The sequence below is a fragment of the Aythya marila genome, assembly GCF_965140915.1.
Source record: "Aythya marila genome assembly, chromosome: 16".
Taxonomy (NCBI): domain Eukaryota; kingdom Metazoa; phylum Chordata; class Aves; order Anseriformes; family Anatidae; genus Aythya; species Aythya marila.
The window spans coordinates 1,450,084-1,470,023 of NC_139057.1; the positions used below are offsets into that span (position 1 = coordinate 1,450,084).

General features: G+C 38.2%; 1 protein-coding gene and 1 long non-coding RNA gene across 4 annotated transcripts in view; one reads left to right on the forward strand and one right to left on the reverse strand.

Moving 5' to 3' along the window:
* Window positions 1-289: 289 nt before the first annotated feature.
* The window catches only part of RTEL1 (regulator of telomere elongation helicase 1), a 45,591-nt gene continuing 25,940 nt past the window's right edge, over window positions 290-19,940 (forward strand). For all 3 annotated transcript variants that reach the window (XM_082773057.1, XM_082773059.1, XM_082773058.1), the window contains exons 1-18: window positions 290-307; window positions 534-652; window positions 1,562-1,760; window positions 2,139-2,232; window positions 3,116-3,197; window positions 3,844-3,904; window positions 4,311-4,386; window positions 5,107-5,191; window positions 5,544-5,609; window positions 6,394-6,547; window positions 6,863-6,901; window positions 7,613-7,691; window positions 8,235-8,332; window positions 8,784-8,839; window positions 12,705-12,776; window positions 13,763-13,841; window positions 17,295-17,427; window positions 17,587-17,700. In XM_082773057.1, coding sequence (XP_082629183.1) covers window positions 551-652; window positions 1,562-1,760; window positions 2,139-2,232; window positions 3,116-3,197; window positions 3,844-3,904; window positions 4,311-4,386; window positions 5,107-5,191; window positions 5,544-5,609; window positions 6,394-6,547; window positions 6,863-6,901; window positions 7,613-7,691; window positions 8,235-8,332; window positions 8,784-8,839; window positions 12,705-12,776; window positions 13,763-13,841; window positions 17,295-17,427; window positions 17,587-17,700 — 1,589 coding nt within the window. In that variant the 5' untranslated portion in view covers window positions 290-307; window positions 534-550. The remainder of the gene's footprint in view (window positions 308-533; window positions 653-1,561; window positions 1,761-2,138; window positions 2,233-3,115; window positions 3,198-3,843; window positions 3,905-4,310; window positions 4,387-5,106; window positions 5,192-5,543; window positions 5,610-6,393; window positions 6,548-6,862; window positions 6,902-7,612; window positions 7,692-8,234; window positions 8,333-8,783; window positions 8,840-12,704; window positions 12,777-13,762; window positions 13,842-17,294; window positions 17,428-17,586; window positions 17,701-19,940) is intronic.
* Window positions 19,302-19,940, reverse strand: part of LOC309884273 — a 31,305-nt gene continuing 30,666 nt past the window's right edge. Inside the window, exon 4 of the long non-coding RNA XR_014318589.1 lies at window positions 19,302-19,412. This is a non-coding gene — a long non-coding RNA (uncharacterized lncRNA). The remainder of the gene's footprint in view (window positions 19,413-19,940) is intronic.

Genomic DNA, 19,940 nt, shown 5'->3' on the forward strand with positions numbered 1-19,940 from the left:
CCACACCGCGCGCTTTGCTGGACCCCTACACGCGCAAAAACCCTTCGACGGCCTCTCTGAGGCCGAGGGGCTCGGAGCAGAGCCCGGCGGGACGAGAAGACCCCGGGACGGGCAGGCCCCGAGCCCCCAAAGCCCCCGACCCCAACCCCTCAGGGCCCAGCCAGCGCCCCCCACACACACAAGGCCCCGTTGCCTTGGCAACGGCGCAGGCCGGGCGGCGGCGCCCCGCCGGAAGTGGCGCAAGGACGCACGGGGCGGAAGTGGGGCCGTGAGGCAGGCGCGGGGATTCTGAACGGCGGAACGGAGGGTGAGCGGCGGGCGCGGCGCTTCCGGGTGCGTTGCCATGGCAACCGCGATGGGACCGCGACCGGGGACCGGGAATGGGACCAGGAACGGGAATGGGAACGGGAATGGGGGCTGGGGGGCGGGAGAGGGGGTCCCGGGGCTCTTGGCTGCACCGGTCCCGGGTGTCCGCGCTCCCCCAGGGCAGGCCCGGGGCGCGGGGCGGGTGATGAGGCTGCTCTCCGCTGCAGGCCCCCCTTCGGCGAGGATGCCCAGGATCACGCTGAACGGCGTCCCGGTGGATTTCCCCTTCCAGCCGTACAAGTGCCAGGAGGTGTACATGGCCAAGGTGCTGGAGTGCCTGCAGAAGGTGAGTTCTGCCCCCAGGAATCACAGAGTATCCCGAGCTGGAAGGGATCCACAGGGATCATCGAGCCCAGCTCCTGGAACCACACAGATCAACCCAAAAATTCAGACCATGTGACAAGCCTCGGTGCCTGCCTGGGTCGCAGGGCAGCTCTGCAGCATTTTGCTTCCTTCATTGGTTCATCTGCTAAAAAAACTCGCTATTCAGGTTTCCTTTCTGTTGTCTGTATGATGCCTTTTTAAAACCTTCTCTGACTATTTTACTTCTCCTGCATACCACCTTTTTAAAATCGATTTCACTCCTACTTTTATTTTAGCATACAGTTATTAAATACTCAGCAATGTGCAGGTGATGGTCACTATAATCGTAGCTAGGATATTTCATCCTAACCTGGAACAGTAAGGGAATACTAAGTGAGTAGTTTTGTAAACTGTAACATTGCTTTGCACTTTAAATTGTAATGTTCAGTAAGATCGGGTGTTTAAAAATGGACCTGCTTGCAAAATGTTCTGCCTAAGCTGTGACATGAGGTGTAGTCTTCATTCTAATGGAAATAAGCAGTCTGCAATCTGAGCTGTTTCTGGTTTTTGCAATAGCATCAAATACCTTCATGTCTTTTTAGCTGAAATATAATTCATTCTAGTGGCTCCAGGAGTGGAGAGTTCTTCTGCTAAATAGAGGTTAATAGGTTGGGCTTTACGAAGTTGATTGGAGTGCCCTGCAGGTTGGGCATTTATCAAAGCTCTGTGTGAAGTACGTATGTTTCTTTTGTGTGGTGTAGTTTACCAGATAGTGATTGCTCTTTTACTGAGGAAAACGTAGTCTAGCACAACGACATGTTCTGATTGAATCTTGTGGCTAGTTATTCATTATTTTTTATTTTTTTATTTCTTTTATTTCTCTTCAATACAGAAGGTAAATGGCATTCTGGAGAGCCCTACGGGCACAGGAAAGACCCTCTGCCTGCTGTGTTCCACCCTGGCCTGGCGGGAGCACTTTAAAGATACTATCTCAGCCCGCAAAATTGCCCAGCGTATGAATGGAGTCGAGCTCTTTCCAGACAGGCCCATGTCATCCTGGGGTAACGCTACCACGGATGCTGATGTCCCAGGTACGTACTTTGGTTTTTATCCTCAGCGAGAATCACACAATGATGCAGGAATGTTAGTGAATGCTTGCTTTTATCTGTCACTCCTAGAAAGTATGGAATTATAAAAGCCATGGGGGCATTGCTCAGCAGCTGCAGTGCTTTTTCACACTGTTTTACAGATTTCAAAGGTGTTCTGTGTATTTTTAATTTTCTTAGAGCACTCAAAATCCATTTAGCTCATTTTGTGTGTGTGAATAGTTGTATGACAAAAGTTCTTGCTGTCTCTACAAGGCAAATTGTTACCAATAGCACCAGCTGGGAAGGGAGACTAATAGAATCTTGTGTTCTTCTTGGTGTGTTGATAATGTTTTTCTGATTTGTTTCCCCTCTGTTTGGCAGCTTATTACACGGACATTCCTAAAATAATTTATGCATCCAGAACGCACTCACAACTTACACAGGTCATTAATGAATTAAAGAACACAGTCTACAGGTAATTACAATTTAGGATAATGCTGCTTTTCAAAGAGAAGGTGGAGAAAATCCCTGTTTTAATTGTTGTCTGAATATATGCACATATAAATTTATGAATGTATATAAAAAAAAGATACTCGCTGAAATGTAGTTCTGTTAATGTGCATATGTACAAGCTGGAGTTCTTTGATATATTTTTATTCTTATTCAGTCCTAGAATTTCCTGAATTCAGTCTGTTTTTGGTTCTTTATTTCACATATTTGCTTCTAATATTCCTTTTTTTCCCCCTTTTAAGATAGTGGGAAGCTATTACAAAGTTGAACTCCTTAAGAATGAAGTAAATTCAGGAAGAAATTTGTTTTGTTGTACCAATGTCAGTCACAGCGTTCAGCTGTTGGCATGAATGACAGAGTGCAACTGAGCTTTTTGAATCTGCAGAAATAATTGGTTTATGTGCTCCTTGTGAAGATACAACCTTGTAATAAGGAGGGAAGAAAAGTGTTATGAATGATTATAGAGCATTAATTCCTGCAGTAATCTTTTTATAACAGTGACTGCTGCCTCTTGAATGGCTTGTAATAGGTGACAGCCCCAGCTTATTTGGCTGAACTGTCATAACAGAACCCAGATTCTACAGTGGATGATGTAAGCTGCTACTCATTACCTCCCACTGTTACCAGGAGAAATATAGTACTGTAAAGTCAAATAAATAAATATATATATATATAGCTGTAAAAAAAAATGCTCTTATTGATTCTGATTCTGACCCCTGTTTTATTGCTCGTCTATTTCTCATGAACTTTTTGCATTTGAGCTATTAAACTCAGTCTAGACATGTACAACTGTGTTCTTCTTTCTTGCTTTACTTTTAATATCAATTTTGTGTATTCTGTTTGAACAGGCCAAAGGTATGTGTTTTGGGTTCCAGAGAGCAGCTTTGCATCAATAGTGAAGTGAAACGACAAGAGAGCAACCACGTGCAGGTGAAAATAAGCATAATAAGAACATGTGATTCTGTTTGTTTTTGTTTGTTTTATTATTATTATTATTTATTTATTGACATAAAGTGTGTAATTTCTAACTTTGACATTCTTTTATTACACTGTTTTTATTATTAGGCTGTAGTGAATTGTTTTTTGTGCATTTGGAGGAACTTGCCGTATCTATTTTTATTTGTGCAAAATTTAATTCTGCATTTTTGGTAGCATTTTCCATCCAGAGGACGATGTGATTGTATAGAACATGAGAGATGATTAATGGTTTGCAGTTTACTGTCTGGTCTACCACTGAAGTGTTTTTCAATGGCAGTAACAATTTCAAAGTAATGCTTCGGTGATTGCTTTGCTTGTTATTTTTACAAGTAATATAAAAGACTACTCTTGTGAAAAATATTTGTGGCAAAATATAACCAAATTCCTTCCAAGCTTGTGAGTGTTCTGTGCCACAGAAAAAAAGAATGTAACTTTTAATGTGAACAGAGGGATTCATATTTTTAAGACTAAAGAATTGTGACTACCATATATTTATTAGCTGGCATTACAGAAAACCAATAACTCTTTACCCCTTAACTTGCTTTTCAACACTTGGCAAGCTGTGCTACTCTTGGATAAAATATGTGATATTTTACAGATCTATATGTGCCGAATGAAAGTGATGACTCGTTCTTGCCATTTTTATAACAACGTAGAAGGTGAGTTTGGGTGTGGAAATAAAGCCCTATTTGTGTGATATGCATGCGTGTGTGAGTTTTGCTCTGCATTAATGTCTTTCAAGAACCAAATAGTAAGAAGTGGATGAATGTGGTAACAGGTAACAACAAATCTTTGTGTGATATTGTCTTGTAAAGGAAAAGGTTCTTCACTGGGAGGGTTGTTGGGCACTGGAACAGGCTCCCCAGGGAAGTGGTCATGGTAGCAAGACTACTGGAGTTCAAGAAGTGTTTGGACACTCAAACATTTTTTTTTTGTTGTTTTTAATTGGGTGAGCCTTTGTGAAGCCAGTAGTCAGACTTGATGATCCTTTTGGATCCCTTCCAACTCGGGATATTCTATGACTTTTACTTAAGTTTGTGGTTGTAATGTTATAACTTTTCACAGAAAAGAGTACAGAAAAAGAACTGGTCAACTCGATCATGGATATTGAAGACTTGATTAAAAATGGAAGCAAGCATAGGTAAATGTTCCCTCTGATTTTCCTCCTCCTCATTGGTGAAAACTGTTCATCAGATTAATTTTATTAATGCCTTGGTATGAACTGGACATACACTAAAGTAGCAGAGCAGCAATAAGAGCAAAGTGAAGCGGATAAATAAAAGCACAATAAATAAATAAAAAAGCACAGAGACAGCTTCCAACAAAATCCTATCTACATTAGAGCTGTTTTCATCACACAGCAGTTTATTTCAATTCTTACTTCTGTAAAGACTGAGTCAGATCAGCGTCAGGCTCACCAGTATTTTAATTCTCGTTTGAGTAGAGGCTGCCAATATTATCTGATATGACAAATATTGCAATTGCCTTTCAGATTTAAGAGGATGAGATGATTGACTTGTTGAGATAAAATAATCTGGCCCAGCATTTACTTTTAGCTTTCACGGTTGAAAGGATAATGGAGTAATGAATGCCACTCTTTCTTCTTTAATTTCTTTTTATTCTCTTTGTTTTTCTGAGCTGTATGCACAACTAGGCATTATTTTCTGTGCTTCTTTTTAGATGAGTTGTATGAGTAGAGCTAATCATTTGCCCTAAAATCAAGCATGTCATTTTCAGTTCCTGTAGAAGCTGATCAGAAATCACTGAGAGCATGAAACATAAAACAGGAATGTTGGATGCATTCTAATATTTCTGGAAGTATTACCTAATAACTTGTGCTACTTTTTTTTTTCTTAAACAGAGCTTGTCCTTATTATCTCTCTCGAAGCCTGAAGCAGCAGGCGGATATTATTTTTATGCCTTACAACTATTTACTAGACTCAAAGGTAATGTATTAAAATGTGTTTTTTTTCATATATTTATTTCATATTGGCTTTTAGTGGATAAGCTGTGAAGAATGGATGCATAGCAAGCAAGTGTATTGCACAAATGTTTTCTTCTTTATTACAGTTTCAGTTTTAACCTCTACGAACTTTGATGTGATGCATTTTATCACCTTCATTTCTGGATTAAGTGGTTCTGCGGTTTATATTTTAGGTAGCCACAGCAATTTACTGTTTTCTCAAACAAAACAAAACAAAAAACAAACCTATACCCTGAGCTACTTTCTTAGTTAATGAAATCTGTATTTCTCTGTGGCCTTTATTTCCATTTCTTCATTCTCTTTCTTATCTTCAGAGCCGGAGAGCACACAACTTAGACCTGAAGGGGACTGTGGTAATACTTGATGAAGCTCACAATGTGGTAAGTTGTTTCTTCTCTGTTAACCATTTTTCAAACTTCATCCAAAAAGAAAAACAGACCACTGCTGTATTACAAATAGTCTGTAAAATCTGTACCCAGCTATTTCTGCTGCTAATGTCAAATATCTTGAATATTTCTTGTTTCTGTTACAGTTAAAGCTTTGTAGTTTAATTAACAGTCCTTTGACACTACTGTGAGTTTTCTACAAAGTGGTAGTTTTTTCCTGAAGGGTAGATCTCCAGATTTATATGGGTGCTCATTTTCTTGTTTAAAGAGTTCTTGAGGGTGTAAGAAGACATAGAAGCTCATTCTTAAAGCTCAACCACATCAGTTGTCCAAGTGCAGTAGATAACAAGCACGACTCTTGTCATATTTCCAAGTCTTCATTCCTGGAGACAAAAAAAGAAGTGCTGCCTTCGGAGATCTTCCTCTTTGTTGGCTCAAAACTTGACATCAAGGGATGTCAAGAAAAATCTATGAGCAGCAACGTTAAGGACACGAAGGATGTGAGGCTTATTAAAACCAAAAGTGATTTTGATGGTGCTGATTTGCTGCTAGATGGAGGATGTACAACTACCAGTAATGCAGAAAAGGGAAAAGTGTTTGGCAAAAAGGATGCCTAGTAGTAATCAGTCTTCAGGTATTTGAAAATGTCCTCTGGCCTGAGCTGGAGATCAGAAAGGAAGTCAAGCCTGGTCATCTATTATCCATTTATCTTTGTAGTTGCCTGAGCAAACAGCACATTGTGCAGTCCAAGTAATGCCTCCATTCCTTGATATTTTAGGAAAAGTTGTGTGAAGAGTCATCTTCTTTTGACTTGACAGCCTACGATTTGGCTTCAGCAATTGATACTTTAAATATACTACTGGAAGAACAAGCCAAAGCAGTTCAGCAGAAAGAAGTAAATGCTGAGTTCAATATGGAAACGGACAATTCAGGTGTGTTGACAACCACAAAACACTGCTTCTCTGGGAAGCAGAACTAGCAAATAGCTAGAAGGTTCTGGAAAACTGACTCTCAGTAGTAGATAAATTATTGTTCATTACTAATGTCAGACAAACATGTAAAGCTTTGGCCAAACCAATGTGATGTAAGGGGTCTTTCATGAGAAAGAGAGCAGAGAGTGGAATACAGATCTCTTTCTGTATGCACAGACCTCGACTTCGTATCCATAATTTTTGAAAAGGCTAAAAGAAACTAGGAATAAAACAGGCATGAAACATCCTTTTTGAAATCTTTCATTTCTTCACCAGGGCTGAACATGGAACTTGAAGATCTAGCAAAGATAAAGAGTAAGTTTCCTTTTTGTGTGTGTGTTGCGAAAAATTGTTGAAACAATTTCGAAAGGCGATTGACCAACAACTATAAATCAGGTTCATGTAGCATTTCTGTTGACATCTGCACATAACTGAGAAATTCATGTAAGTTTTAAGTTGTCTCTTTTTTCTGAGCATTTGGTGGAATGTTTAGTTGCAGTTACTTCCCCTGAAGGTGAGAGCATTGCCAGATGAAGACATCACTCCTTTCTTTGACAGAAGTTCCCTTATTTTCTAATCTTGTCAGTGTGCTGGCAATATATTAGTTGCACTCTTCTGCTGTAAGAATGTGATGCTAAGTAGCAATCATAGCGAGGGCTTGAGATGTCTCATGTTTGCAAAGCATTTCCACAAACAACTTTCCCCATCTATGGAGAAGAATTTAAAATATAGCTGACAACTGTATTTTATGAGTATCACAGGCAATTCAAGAGTTGAGGTCATAAGAACTTGTTAAAGTTCTATAAAATATTTAGACCTGATATCTAGGAAATTGCTCTTAATCATCTTGATTTGTTTTCAGCATCAAGAAAACAGCTAGGTTGCTGTCTCTAAGGCAGTTCTCACTTTTTTCAGTAGAGGGAGCCAATAACTTTCGTAATAAAGTCTGATTGAAAAAGGGGTTCAGATGAATCCCTAAAGTGAGTTTATGAACCCTAATTTTTTTCTCTTTTCGTTCCCTCAAAGAAATTCTTCTTCAGCTGGAAAGTGCTATTGATGAAGTGGAGTTGCCACCAAATAAAAATGGAGTCACCAAAAATGGAAGGTAATAAGTAATATGTTTGCATCTTAAAAGAACAATAAATTCTAAACAAAGATTAAGTTTCAGTCTAGCGTGAGCTTCTTGCCTATGAAAGTAGTTCTTTGTGTTTACACAAAGAAATAATTTAAACTGAGGTACCAGTGCTGCAGTGATTTGGTTTGAGGTATCCCAGAGCTCTGTAAGTCCACTTCTTTACAGCGTACTACATGCATTAGTTTAGAAATTGTAGAAATTGCATGTAAAACTTATTCTAATTTAATGTATTGTAGTTATTTAATTAGATCATTAATGCGTGTGTTGTAGATAAATCTGAAAAATGTAAAGGATGTGGTCAGTATGCCTTCTGTCATGTCCATGTTATCTGCTATCTTTATAACCAAATACTTATTTACATTCCCATAATTTTTTCATTTTTACAGAGAGACAAGAACATGTTTTGCTACTACATGGTGAAATTGTTCTAGCTGTAAAAGAATAATAGTAATTGTGTCCATGTGATTATTTACAATGTTTACTGATTTGAGCTTTTTTCTTTCTAAATTGCAGCTACATCTTTGATCTGTTTGCAAAGGCCCAAATAACATTCCAGACCAAATCCTCACTCCTGGAGTCACTAGAGCAGATTTTACAGTTTCTTTCAAGCCGTGAGTATAAATTTGTTTGTCATTTCACTTGGACTTTACTCTCTAACTTAAGTAATTGGAAGCTTGTATAGTTTGAGGTGAAGACGATAAAGTCATCGTTGTATTTAAATTATAAAACTCTTAAAAACTAAAATCCGACCCTGAGGACCTCTATAATTTTATTAAGTTTGGCTGCTAGGTCCCTTTTTTTGGGAAATGTAGGTCCATTCACTCTAAGAAACTGAGTTTAGCTTCCTAATGTGGAAGAAACATGAAACTTAATTTGGAATGCCAGTTTTACATTTCTTTTTGCATCTGGAATAATGATGAAAAACTTGAAATAATTTATTTGCTTCAGATAATATTTTCAAGTTGCGTTCACAGGGAGCTGTGCTGTTTAGATACATGCATTTGTATATATCCATACGGTATATTTGTGTTTTAAAAGTGATCATGGTGTTCTTCTCTGTAGGTACTGGGGTATTTGTCAATACATCTGGACTGCATAAGCTTTCAGATATTATCCAGGTAAATAACTGATGTTGCAGCTATATATGCCTGAAAGATGGAAGAGTTGGTTTAAAAAATGTGCAATATCATTAAAGGGATCAATTTTATTCTTGATTATACATATAGTTGAGCACTGATGGAAATGTACAGTTTTTTAGTTGCTGCCTAATGAGATGATCTACTTTGATTTTTACCCAGGTTATTCTTTTTGTAGTTCTGAGGTCCCTTTTTGGAGTTGTTAAATTTATCTGGTTTTAGCAACCACCAGGTGGAGCTGTACTATTGAGCAGTGCACATATGAGCAGCAGTGTTTGGGAATGTGAGATCTCATAAAAGATCAAGACAGGCTAAGGTAACAAAGCAAACAAAAATTGTTGTTTTTTTCTCCCACTTAATTATTAAATTAAAGGATCAGTAAAATAAAGCTCCTTTCAGTGCCACGGGAACTGAACCTTCAAAGTGTGTGGGTACATGTATGGTGCTGTCAATACTCTCACTATTGTGCAATTAAAAAATATCAATTATGGGGCCCAGTTTTTCACATAAAATGAGAAAGTGCAATGGGCCAGTGGCCTGAAGTTCAGTTTCTGGTTTTCCTCTGAAGTTGATCAAAGCTGTGATGTTTTTGAGTCATTCTTGAGCAATAAAGTTTGGAGAACTTAATGTTCAAATAGCATTTTAGCTATACCGTTGCATATTAGAAAATCTGCTGACATTTGGGATACAGTTGACTGTATTCCCGCAACCTGGTAATTTAAGAGCCTGAAATCTGTCACTGCCTGAGTCACTGGCGGTCTTAGTTTGAATTAGACATTTCCTAATAAGTGAAATAAGACCTTTTCTTCCCAAATACTTGTGTTTCTTTTGGATTAAAAAGATCTTTCTTCCCTTAACTTGAATAGGTAGGTGACAGTAATAATAATGAGATTTTAATGTGTTTTTTCATTGCTTTTCTGTCTTGGTTTAATGTGTGTTTTTTTCTTGTTTGGTTCAGTTTTCCTTATTAAAAATTATAATTGATACAAGAAATCCCAGTCTTCAGAGACTGTTGTGGCTGTCAATATTCAGTCTCTTTTTTTTTTGTAGTTCCCTGGTTTTGTTCTGTTCGTTGGTAGCCTGCCTAATAGGTTAGCTGACGGACTTTCAGAAATACCTCATCTTGTAGATCTTTCTGCTGGAAAATATGCTGCTTAGAAGTGTAATCTGTGTTTCCTGTAAACACAGAAGTGATAAAAATGGTGATAAAATAATGTAAATACAGGCAAAAGAAGAGTGAAATCTGTGACAGCAAAATGAGGAAAACCACAGCAATTTATTAAATCTGAAAACTGAATTACTTCTGTGTCCAGCCCTGCATTCAGCAGCATGCAAATGAGCTCTTGCTTAATGTCCTTATTTTCAGAACACCTAAAAAACTTGCTATGTAATTGTTTTCTCTCTCAGTGCACTAGCAACTATGTACTTCAATTTTTCTTTTTTTTTGCTGAAGGATTTATAACATTCCCACATTTATTTCCCTTTATACTTTCAGATTTGAATTTAGCCACATTCTCTAAAAGTTCTAGCACGATACTGGATTTGTACTTATTTATTTTGAATGACACAGCTCAGGTTTGTCATTTGTGCCAAAATGTACTGATAGCATTCATGTTGTCTTCCTGGTGATTGCTAGGAAATCTTACAAAGAGTAAGTGTGAGTTACACAGCATTTAATTTGTTGCTTTTCACCTAAGATTTTACTTGCTTAGCTGAAATCTGAATCCTTGTTTTCACGAATTGAAGGTTAGTAGAAAAGAGTAATCTTTAACCTTTAAAATTTTTCCAAAAAACATTATTAGACACTTGCAGGAGAACAGTCAGACAGTGAACTTGTTAGCAAAGTAATCCAATAGATGATTCACTTTTTTTACTTAATAAGATTTACTGAGCTCTTTCTCTCCTGATAGTATATGGAGTCATGCTCCAGCCAGCTGTGCAGTTGCAGACAACACTTGTCCAAAAGGAGTTGCCTTTTACCAGATTCCAAAAAGGAATCCGCAGAATTACACCCATGAAAAACTATGAAGTAGTTGAAGAAGTGCATTCAAACTTTGCTGCTTTCTGAAACCATCACTATCAAAGCAATCCCTGCTAGCTTAACCGGTGTGGCTGGCAAATGCCTTGTTTTCCTGGCTTTTCCCAAGTCACTTGGGGGTCTCAGAATCCTCCTTATCTGTGAGCAACATGTGTATGTGGTCTGCCCTGACAAGTTCAGTGCTACTACAGGATGTGGATTTTTTAGCTTCAGTGCCATAGGGATGGGTCTTCTCCTAAGGAATTTTGGAATGTTCTAAAAGAATTCCGGTCAAAAGAGGTTGTAGAAGAGAAATCGCAGTTCCATTTTTTGTTCTTTTTTTTTTTTATATCACAGTCCTTGTGTTGTGGGTTGATCAGATTCATTACTGTCACCTGAAATATCTCTTGGAATTTCTTGGCACTGTGCTTTATCATATTCTAGAAGCTAATAAGAGTTACTTCTGCTTTTGTATGTATTCTGCTGCTCCAGATATGTTTGTCTCCATGGTTATCTCTGGATTTTGTTCACCCAAACTTCTTACGTTTTAGAACTTGACACTCTGAAATCAGTGAATCGGAAAACGTTTGGTTCTTTCATGGGGAGCAGGAGGTACCCTTAAATTTAAATTAGTTTTTTGGTGTTTCAAAGCTGCAAGGTGATGAGACTCAGCAGTAGAAGCCAAATGCTAGTGACTGGAGCCTACAGATTACAGGGCGCTACGGGGCCAAAGGTAACTGTGTGTGCTCTTCTAGCTTGTGATAGATGAAAGATTATTTGAATTGGATGGTACATCTTTCAGTGAAAGCTGAGATCTCTTCATCTACTGCTGAGAGTGTGCACATGGACAGTTACTGCCAAATCATTTGGCACATACAAATATCTCAAGATAACAAATTGATAACAAATTAACACTATGATTAGGTTACAGTCAACGTCTTGCTTGGTAAAACAGCACTTTCTTCTTACAGAGCTCTGACTTCAACAGTTAACTTCGTACCAGCTTTTTTTATTATTATTATTTTTCTTTTCTTTTAGAAGAACACTTAATAAAATCTTTCTTGTACATAATGTCTTTGGCTATATTTTAGAAGTTTGTTTTTCCAGGACTTTTTTTTTCTGACTAGTGGAGAACATCATTCTGATTGTAACTAGCTAATATTTTTGTGAGCTTAGATAATTCCTTTTAGAAGTCTGAAGAAATTTTGTTTAGAAAAATTAACAGAAGTTATAAATATTTGAGAAACACAGCTGTTTTCATGAAATGCCATATGTTTGAAAGATCATCATCCTTAGTCATAAGACATCATGTACAGGAAAAGATAAGCATAATTCTGTTCAGGACAGTTGTTAGATTTCTTTTTCATTTAAAATATGGATGACTAAATATGCTTACAACTTGATTTTTCTCTAGGAAGAATATTGTTAATGTAGGGTATTGTGACTGAAATTTTTAACTGAGGGAATTCTAAAAGTTCTTTTACACATGGTTGTGACTCTGATCTCTTGAGCATGCAACGTGGTTATGTTCATCAACAGCCAGAAGTCAAGTACAGTGTGAATAATAACACTGTCATTTGTATGGTTTCAATATATATTTAGATACTGGCTTGTATTGTTTGGAGTAATGAGAAAGTCAAGTGGTTAGCAGAAATTGCCTGTAAAAATGTATTCAACATTTTCCACTTTAATTAGTTTACAGAAGCAAGGAGATATATTTAGTTATCCCTACAGTGATTTTTCTGGAGATACTTCTCATTACAAAGATATGTTAGGGATTTTGTTGGCAACAGTTGTTAAAACTTGTGTTTCTTTATGTCTGTTTTCCAGATAGTATTCAACATCGATCCTCCAGAAGGCACAAGTTTTGTGCCACCTCAGTCGATATCCAGGTACTATAAGGTATGGAAAGCTTTGTGAGTCCTGCATTTTTCCATGGTGGCATTTCATGCTTGTGCTTAGTGTATTCAAGACTGAGAAGGACGCGGATAGTATTGCAAATTATGGTGTTGGCTACAAGGAGGGTATGTAAGTTCTTCCAGGAAAAAAAAAAAAAAAAAAGGAAATGTGGTTAGTTTAGGTTCTATGGAAAAAGGGGATCTACACAGCAAATTTTAAATAACCTTTTTTAGTTTTATCTAAAATGAAATAAGCGCAGAAAATGTGAATTATTAAAATGTTGATACTGAAAATTATGCAAGAATCAGTGTATTCTGCCAGCAAACTGATTTCTTGGCTGACTCATATTTTGCAGTACCATTTGTGAAGAAGTTCTTCATAAGGCTTGAGTGAAATTTCCTGCTTTTTTCTCAATAAAAATAATCAGAGTTTGAAAAATTATTTGACTAACCTAATACCAACCAAGTACAGTACAGTCATTCAAAAAAAAACAAACCCAAAGTCCTTATTTAGATAGAGTTTGGGACTCAACAACTGTGGTGCTATAACAAGTTTTAGGAACAGATCTTGTTTCAAGTCAAAAGTAAATTTCATCTAAAGTTGGAGACTTGAGGCTGTTTTTGTTGTCAGATAAAGGAAGTCTTTCTAGTGCCATAATACTTGTTCTAGCTTACAAGTTATAACCTGGTAGACAATACCCAAGTAATTGTGGTGTTTGTTTTTGTTCAGGGCAGCCCATGACATACTGCTTCCATAAACTGACTGAAAATGGCTGTTTGTCGTGATATGCTTCTGTGCTCCTTGTCAGGTGCATTATCACAGACTAGAAACAAAATGTGAGAGACAGATAAGAAGTTATATGACCTTATTACCATAAAATGGCATTAATTACATTAACTACCCTTAACATAACCTAGCTTTTTCGAGGGATGAAGTGCAAGTTTGTTTCTGCAGCAGTCTCTAGGAGCATCACTGTTATTTTCCTTCAGGTACACATTCATCTGGAAAACAGTAATCAGAAGAAGCAAAAGACGAATGTCTGGGATTCATCAGCTGCAAAAAAACAAGGTATAGAACTTGTACTCTGGCAGGCTTATGCTAAAGCTACATTGAAAACTACTCAACTGCTCCTTTGGATTCAAATAAGGGAACGCAATTGATGACATCCTGATCTGCGTTTTAGTCATTTACTGTAATACAAGGAGACCTGGGGCATTCGTGTTGTCCTGGAGCTCTCTCTCTCTAGAGCAGGGTAGATTTTTAAGGCTTTGCGACTTTGATAAGTTTGAAGAGTTTTAAGATTGCTTCAGCGTGTTACTTTCCAGTTTTCTAAGTACAGCTCTGCTGTGGATATGATGACTCTAGGAGGCACTTTTCACTTGTGTGGTTCATTCTGAAGGCAAGGTGGCATAAGCAATCTCAATATAAAATACACTTTTTCCAGTGCTGCTGTGTGCACTTTGCGTTGGAATTTTTCTACTTCGGTTATTCCAATGAAAGAAAATAATCTTCATTATGGAACAGCTGATTGAATGAGTGTAAAGAAGGTCTTCAGACCTGTGTAAGAATAGGAAATCCTTGAGGATTAACATTGAAGTTTAGGAAATGTTCTGAGACCCTCATACGAGCTATATTTCTCTCTATTACTGTGTTGTGTTAAATGCAAAACTAGTGTTGCTAAGGCTGTAACTACCTTTTTACAAGAAGAGCCATGCATAAATATGGTACTGAAAATGTGTGCCAAAGGTTTTATATGAGTAAATTCACTGAAAGTTCTTAATTATTGAAAGTTCTCTGTTGAAAATGATCAGATACAGTGGAGGAGCTATAGTTGGTTGGCTTATTCTGAAGCTCTGTAACAAAGAGCTTTGTGGTTTTCGTAGTAGTAGTATGTATTTTTAAATTTTGTTAATAAATAGTTGTCTGGAAAACATTCATAAACCATTTCCTAAGGATTTTCTGATTAAAGAAGAGAGATGCAGATCCTTTTGCCTAAGCCTTCTTTAACAGAATACTCTCCAAGGACCTTTGTAAATACTTTGCCTCATTATCTACTTAATTATTCAATGAAATGCTGTTGAGAATGTATTTATTCATTTCACAGAAGTCCTTTCATAAGGGCAAAAGTGACTTTTTTCAAAGAATGCTTTTCAGGATTTTTTTTTTCCATGTAATGTCCCCATAAGTTTTTCCACAACGTAAGTGCTCCCTTCACTGTTCTGAACAGAAAAAGTGCTGTTTGGTAATCTGCAGATACCATTTTCCTGAGGTATTGCTCAATCAGTGTTTCAAGTTACAGGAATAATTTTAAGTAGATTTTTCGAAGTATGTGTGCAGGGAAGGGCTAACAGAAACACTAGACTTAATGCATAATTGGGAGGATTTTCAATCAAAAATGATACAAAGCAGTGACACAGTTCTTCTGTAATCTAGCAAGCACATATGGATATCTCTGCTTTTCAAATCCAAACAGTATTCACAATAGCAATGTGTTGAGACTTGCATTATATACAGAGGCCATCCAGGACTGATCAGATCCCATTTCCCTGTAGTGGTGTAGGATACTCTATAAGAATGCTGCAAACCTCTTCAGAATATCTCTTTTTAAGGGATTTTATAGAAATGATGCCCTTGGGCCTAATTCTCTATAAATTGTGACTGATGAGGGGAAATGACATAGCTTGGGATAGTTAGAAACATCCAGAGTCCTAGCTACCTGTCCTGGCTACTGATGCCACTTAAAAACGTGATACTGAACTGCATTTGTACATTAAAATAAAATGCTTTTGCTTCTGGTTTGCTCTAAATCACCGTGTCATAAACTACTCTCAAACCATTTATCCCTGGATTAACTGTCCTTGTACTAGGAATGGAACAAGCTGCTGCAGAGATCTACCTTGTGTAGCATCCAAGCTTCCTGGTAGTGATTGGGACTTCGAAAAACAGTTTAACATTGTTACCCTTAAAGACATAATAGGAGAGCACCAGGCTGAAAAATGTACTGCAGTTCCAGCTTCCCCAAGAACTGTGGAATTGATGCCTGGCAGTCCTCTTGCAGGGTTGCAGAGAAGTATATTTCAAATCAAGTGCTGGTGAGGCAAATGTGAGTGGTTAGTGTTCTCTTTTAGGCCATCCCATACCAGTTGCTTTTATGCTGGAATTTCTTATGCTTCTGACACTTCTTATGCTTTCTGTCCTGGAGCGTGTCCAGAGAAGGGCTATGAATCTGGTGAAGGGTCTGGACCACAAGTCCTATAAGGATCAGCTGAGGGAATTGGGGTTGCTTGGTCTGGAGAAGAGGACGCTCAGTGGAGACCTTATTGCTCTCTACAACTACCTGAAAGAAAGATAATCAGTGATAGGACTAGAGGGAATGACCTCAAGTTGCACCAGGGGAGGTTCAGGTTGGAAATGAATAGACATCTTCTGTCTGGCTTTGCCCAAATGAGATGGGAGGATAAAGCTTTAGCTTAAAATAAATGTTCTCCCCTTGTAAATCTAAGCAGTAAGTGACTCACTGGGGACATATTACTGGGGATTTCCTGAAACTGTCAGCTCCTTGTTGGAAATGGAGTCTTTGGAAGAAGCATGTATATATTTAAATGACACACACATGATATGTGGATACTGGATTTCTTACCGAATTTAGCTTTTGGATTCTGTTTTGCATGATTAATGTTTCATTTGTGTGCTCTTGTTCTTGGCGTAGGTGATCATTTCCTTTTCTGGTTCTTTTGGATGTCTCCGAAAAGCTGATGCTAAGTTTTCAGCAGAGCCACCAATTGTACAGCTATAAGATGAGCAATGAGAAAAATCAGTAGTGGGGTTAACTTGCTTTTCTTTATATCCTTTGTGTTGATAATTTATAGTATGCCAGATTTTCAGTGTGGCACGTATTTCTATATCCGAATCCCACAAAACATTTGAGCAAAAGTTGAAGGGTTTGGTAGTTGGGTGTGAGAAAATGGAAAGACTATGTGAAAACTTCTTAGCCTTTGGAAATTCCTGATGGAGAAAGATTTCTTTTCAACCAAGTGCAAGAGTGGAAGTATTTTTGAGTAACTTCAGTCATTTGTCCTTTATCCCAGTATTCTGCAGTTCTCCCACCATGCTTCCACTTCCAGTTGTCAGTGACAGCAGAAGATGGATCAGTGGATGGAGGATGAAGTAGTTTTATCTACTCAATCTGCCTATTACTTGCTGACAGAATGCTCTGATGCTCTGTCTTTTCTATAACAATCTTCTGACTAAAATGTAATCTACTTAAGGTGTGAATGAGCAATGATCTTGTAAACTATTTAGTGAATTGCCATAATAATTAAATTTGAAAAGAGCAAAGCAAAGCACACATACATCTGGAGTTCTAGCTTCATATGCTGGTCTTTTTAGTTTTAGAAATTCAGATGCTGCTGTGTGCTATATCCATAGAATTAGTCGTGAATTATAATATGACTAATTCATATTCATGATTTTTCCTCCATACAGGCTTGCTTCTTAGTGTTTTCTCTTTATTTGATACAGGAAAGACCTTAAGCTATTGGTGTTTCAGTCCTGGATATAGCATGCATGATCTTGTTCGACAAGGGGTCAGGACAATTATCCTTACTAGTGGGACTCTCTCTCCACTCTCATCATTTACAATGGAAATGCAGATGTAAGTACCTAGGTGTGTGAACAGTTACAGTACTGAAAAAGCATCATTTGAACTCATGATTTTTTGTTTTATCTCAGTATTTCTGAGAGTTCTGCACTGGTAGCTAGTAGGGAATCATAGAGTGAGTATGACTTGGGTCTCGTTTTCCTCTTTCTTCAGCCCTTTTCCTGTTATCTTGGAGAATCCTCATGTTATTGATAAACACCAGCTCTGGGTTGGAATCATTCCCAAAGGACCTGATGGAGCCATGCTCACTTCTACCTATGAAAGGAGGTAAAGCAGGATTCCACGTAGTTCACTGGGGTCATGGGTTCTTACAGTTTTGGTTCTTGAAGGAAGACTCTAGTGAAATAAGTGATCTCTGCAGTTGTTTTCTTGGGTGAGCACTGTGCTGAATAACAACACCATTTAACCACTACTGTAGCAAGTTTAGAAGTGGAAGGCTGGAAGGGATTGAGCGTCGGGGCACTGAGTGCACTAAGAGTCCTTAATGGCCCTGATCAGCCTTGAGGGGCCTCCACCCACAGATCAGGAGTGGAGCGTGGGCTCAGGAGTTCCACTTAAGTTCAGTCCAAGGCCTTCGGTCCATGCCCACGCTGCTGTAGAAGTACATCTCCAGCTCTGTCATAACCACACCTGGCTGTCAGCCCTACTGATCTGACCCTGACTTGCTGATTGACTTCCTGACCTTGTCCTCCTTGTCACTGTGGACCTTTCTCACCATCACTGGACTGTGACACTTAATGTCATTGGACCTGATCCTGGCTTACTGACTTCCATTCCTGGCTTGACCTTGGACCTTCCCCATCACCATGACTTTGCCTGATGATCTGGATTTGAGCCTAACTACTCCCCCCTCTGAGTCTTTCCTGCTTGCCTTGCTCTGTTAGTGTGGCAGGGCCCCTGCCCTGCATGCCTTCATATTGTGCTCAGGTGCCACCTTCATTCCTGTTACGGAGCAGCCCACACTCGCTGACATGAATCCCTATTCTAAATTTATTTGCTGAAAGCTTAATTGACTTGAAAAATGGCTGGCCTTTGCAACAACTATTTCTGTATTTAAAGTTTGTTGTCATGATTAGTCTCCACCTCTGCAGTGCCTTCTGAAGAAAAAGATATCCAAATTGTTGTCAAGCTTTTCATCATTTTTTCTTTCTTTTCTCTGGTCTTTCATCATTTTGCCCATGTCTTTCTTTTCTTCATAATAAACTGCTTCTTCTTCTGCAGCTTTTGCTTTTTCCATAGAAGAAATAAAAATGCTGCCAGCGAGAAATGCCAGAGTATATAAGTTCATTGTATATTGACTTCTGTTCCATAATGTAATGATCTCATTGGCATCTCAGCATATCATTTTAAGATGTAGCTTCATGCTTTGCTGCACATATTAGACAGTTCTGCGCTCTGACGTTACTAAAGAGCGACATGGCCTTTGAGCCAGTACTGTATTTAGGGTTGTCATCCTTCTACAGTACTTTGAAATGAGAATAGTTCCCTCCGTGTGATATACGTGTTCTTCCATTTAATTTTCTTCCTATTTTTTTAAAATATCACATTCATAAATCTCTTCCAGTTTCGACATTATACCTAAAACTCTGCCTGAGAATTCTGTAACTTTGCCTGCTGCAGGCCTGACTTGCTCTTTTTCAGCAGTATGGAGAAATCCAAAAATGGATCTAAAGTTTTTACTGCAAAAAAGGGAAAAAATCCCAAATGTTCCACAGAAGTGGAAAGGGACTCAACAATTATAACTGATTTTTCACAGAGAAGCAGCAGCAGTCTGGAAAACCCTTAGACTGTCTGTTTCATTTTCAGAATCTTATCATGATGTTTCATTTAATTTGTTGAAGATACTGTCTCTTGAGTGGGAATGGCTGGGGAATGCACAGTGTTAGGTGTGTCTTGACAGCAGCTGTTTGGTGATATTCGTATTTACAGCTCTTGCAAACATAAATCTGTGGGTTTTTTTCCTTGCATATTTAAGTTTCCTGGGAAAAAAAAAAAAAAAAAAAGTGCGCAGATTTACATGGAACTAAAAAGAAAAAAATGTAGAGGCATGAGGGAACAGGTGACATTTTAGTCAGGACTGGAAGAAACAGATAAATCCTACTCATTGTAGAGCAGTACATTAAGTGATTCACTCTGCTTATACCCCCAGTAAACAATAACCATAGCAACCAAATTCACTTTTTGCCCCCCCAAGCCTCACCACACCTAGTTCGCCAATAATTATTTTTAATAGCTGTAATGGTAGTCAGGCTTCAGAGCATCTACAGACTTTTCTGGCAGAACTTTCACTCCTAACGTTAGTATTAATCATAAAACTTGTATGGCTGCACGTTTCAACTTGTAAGATGTTGAATATTGAAGCTTAGATCATCTTCAGTGCGAAGGATAAAATTTATAGTAATAGCATCGTGTAGCCAGTATTACTAATACCGTGTGTTTGGCATGGGTGATTGGGAGTATGGATGTGCTATTTTAGATGAATATCAGGAAGTAAATTTGCATAAAAA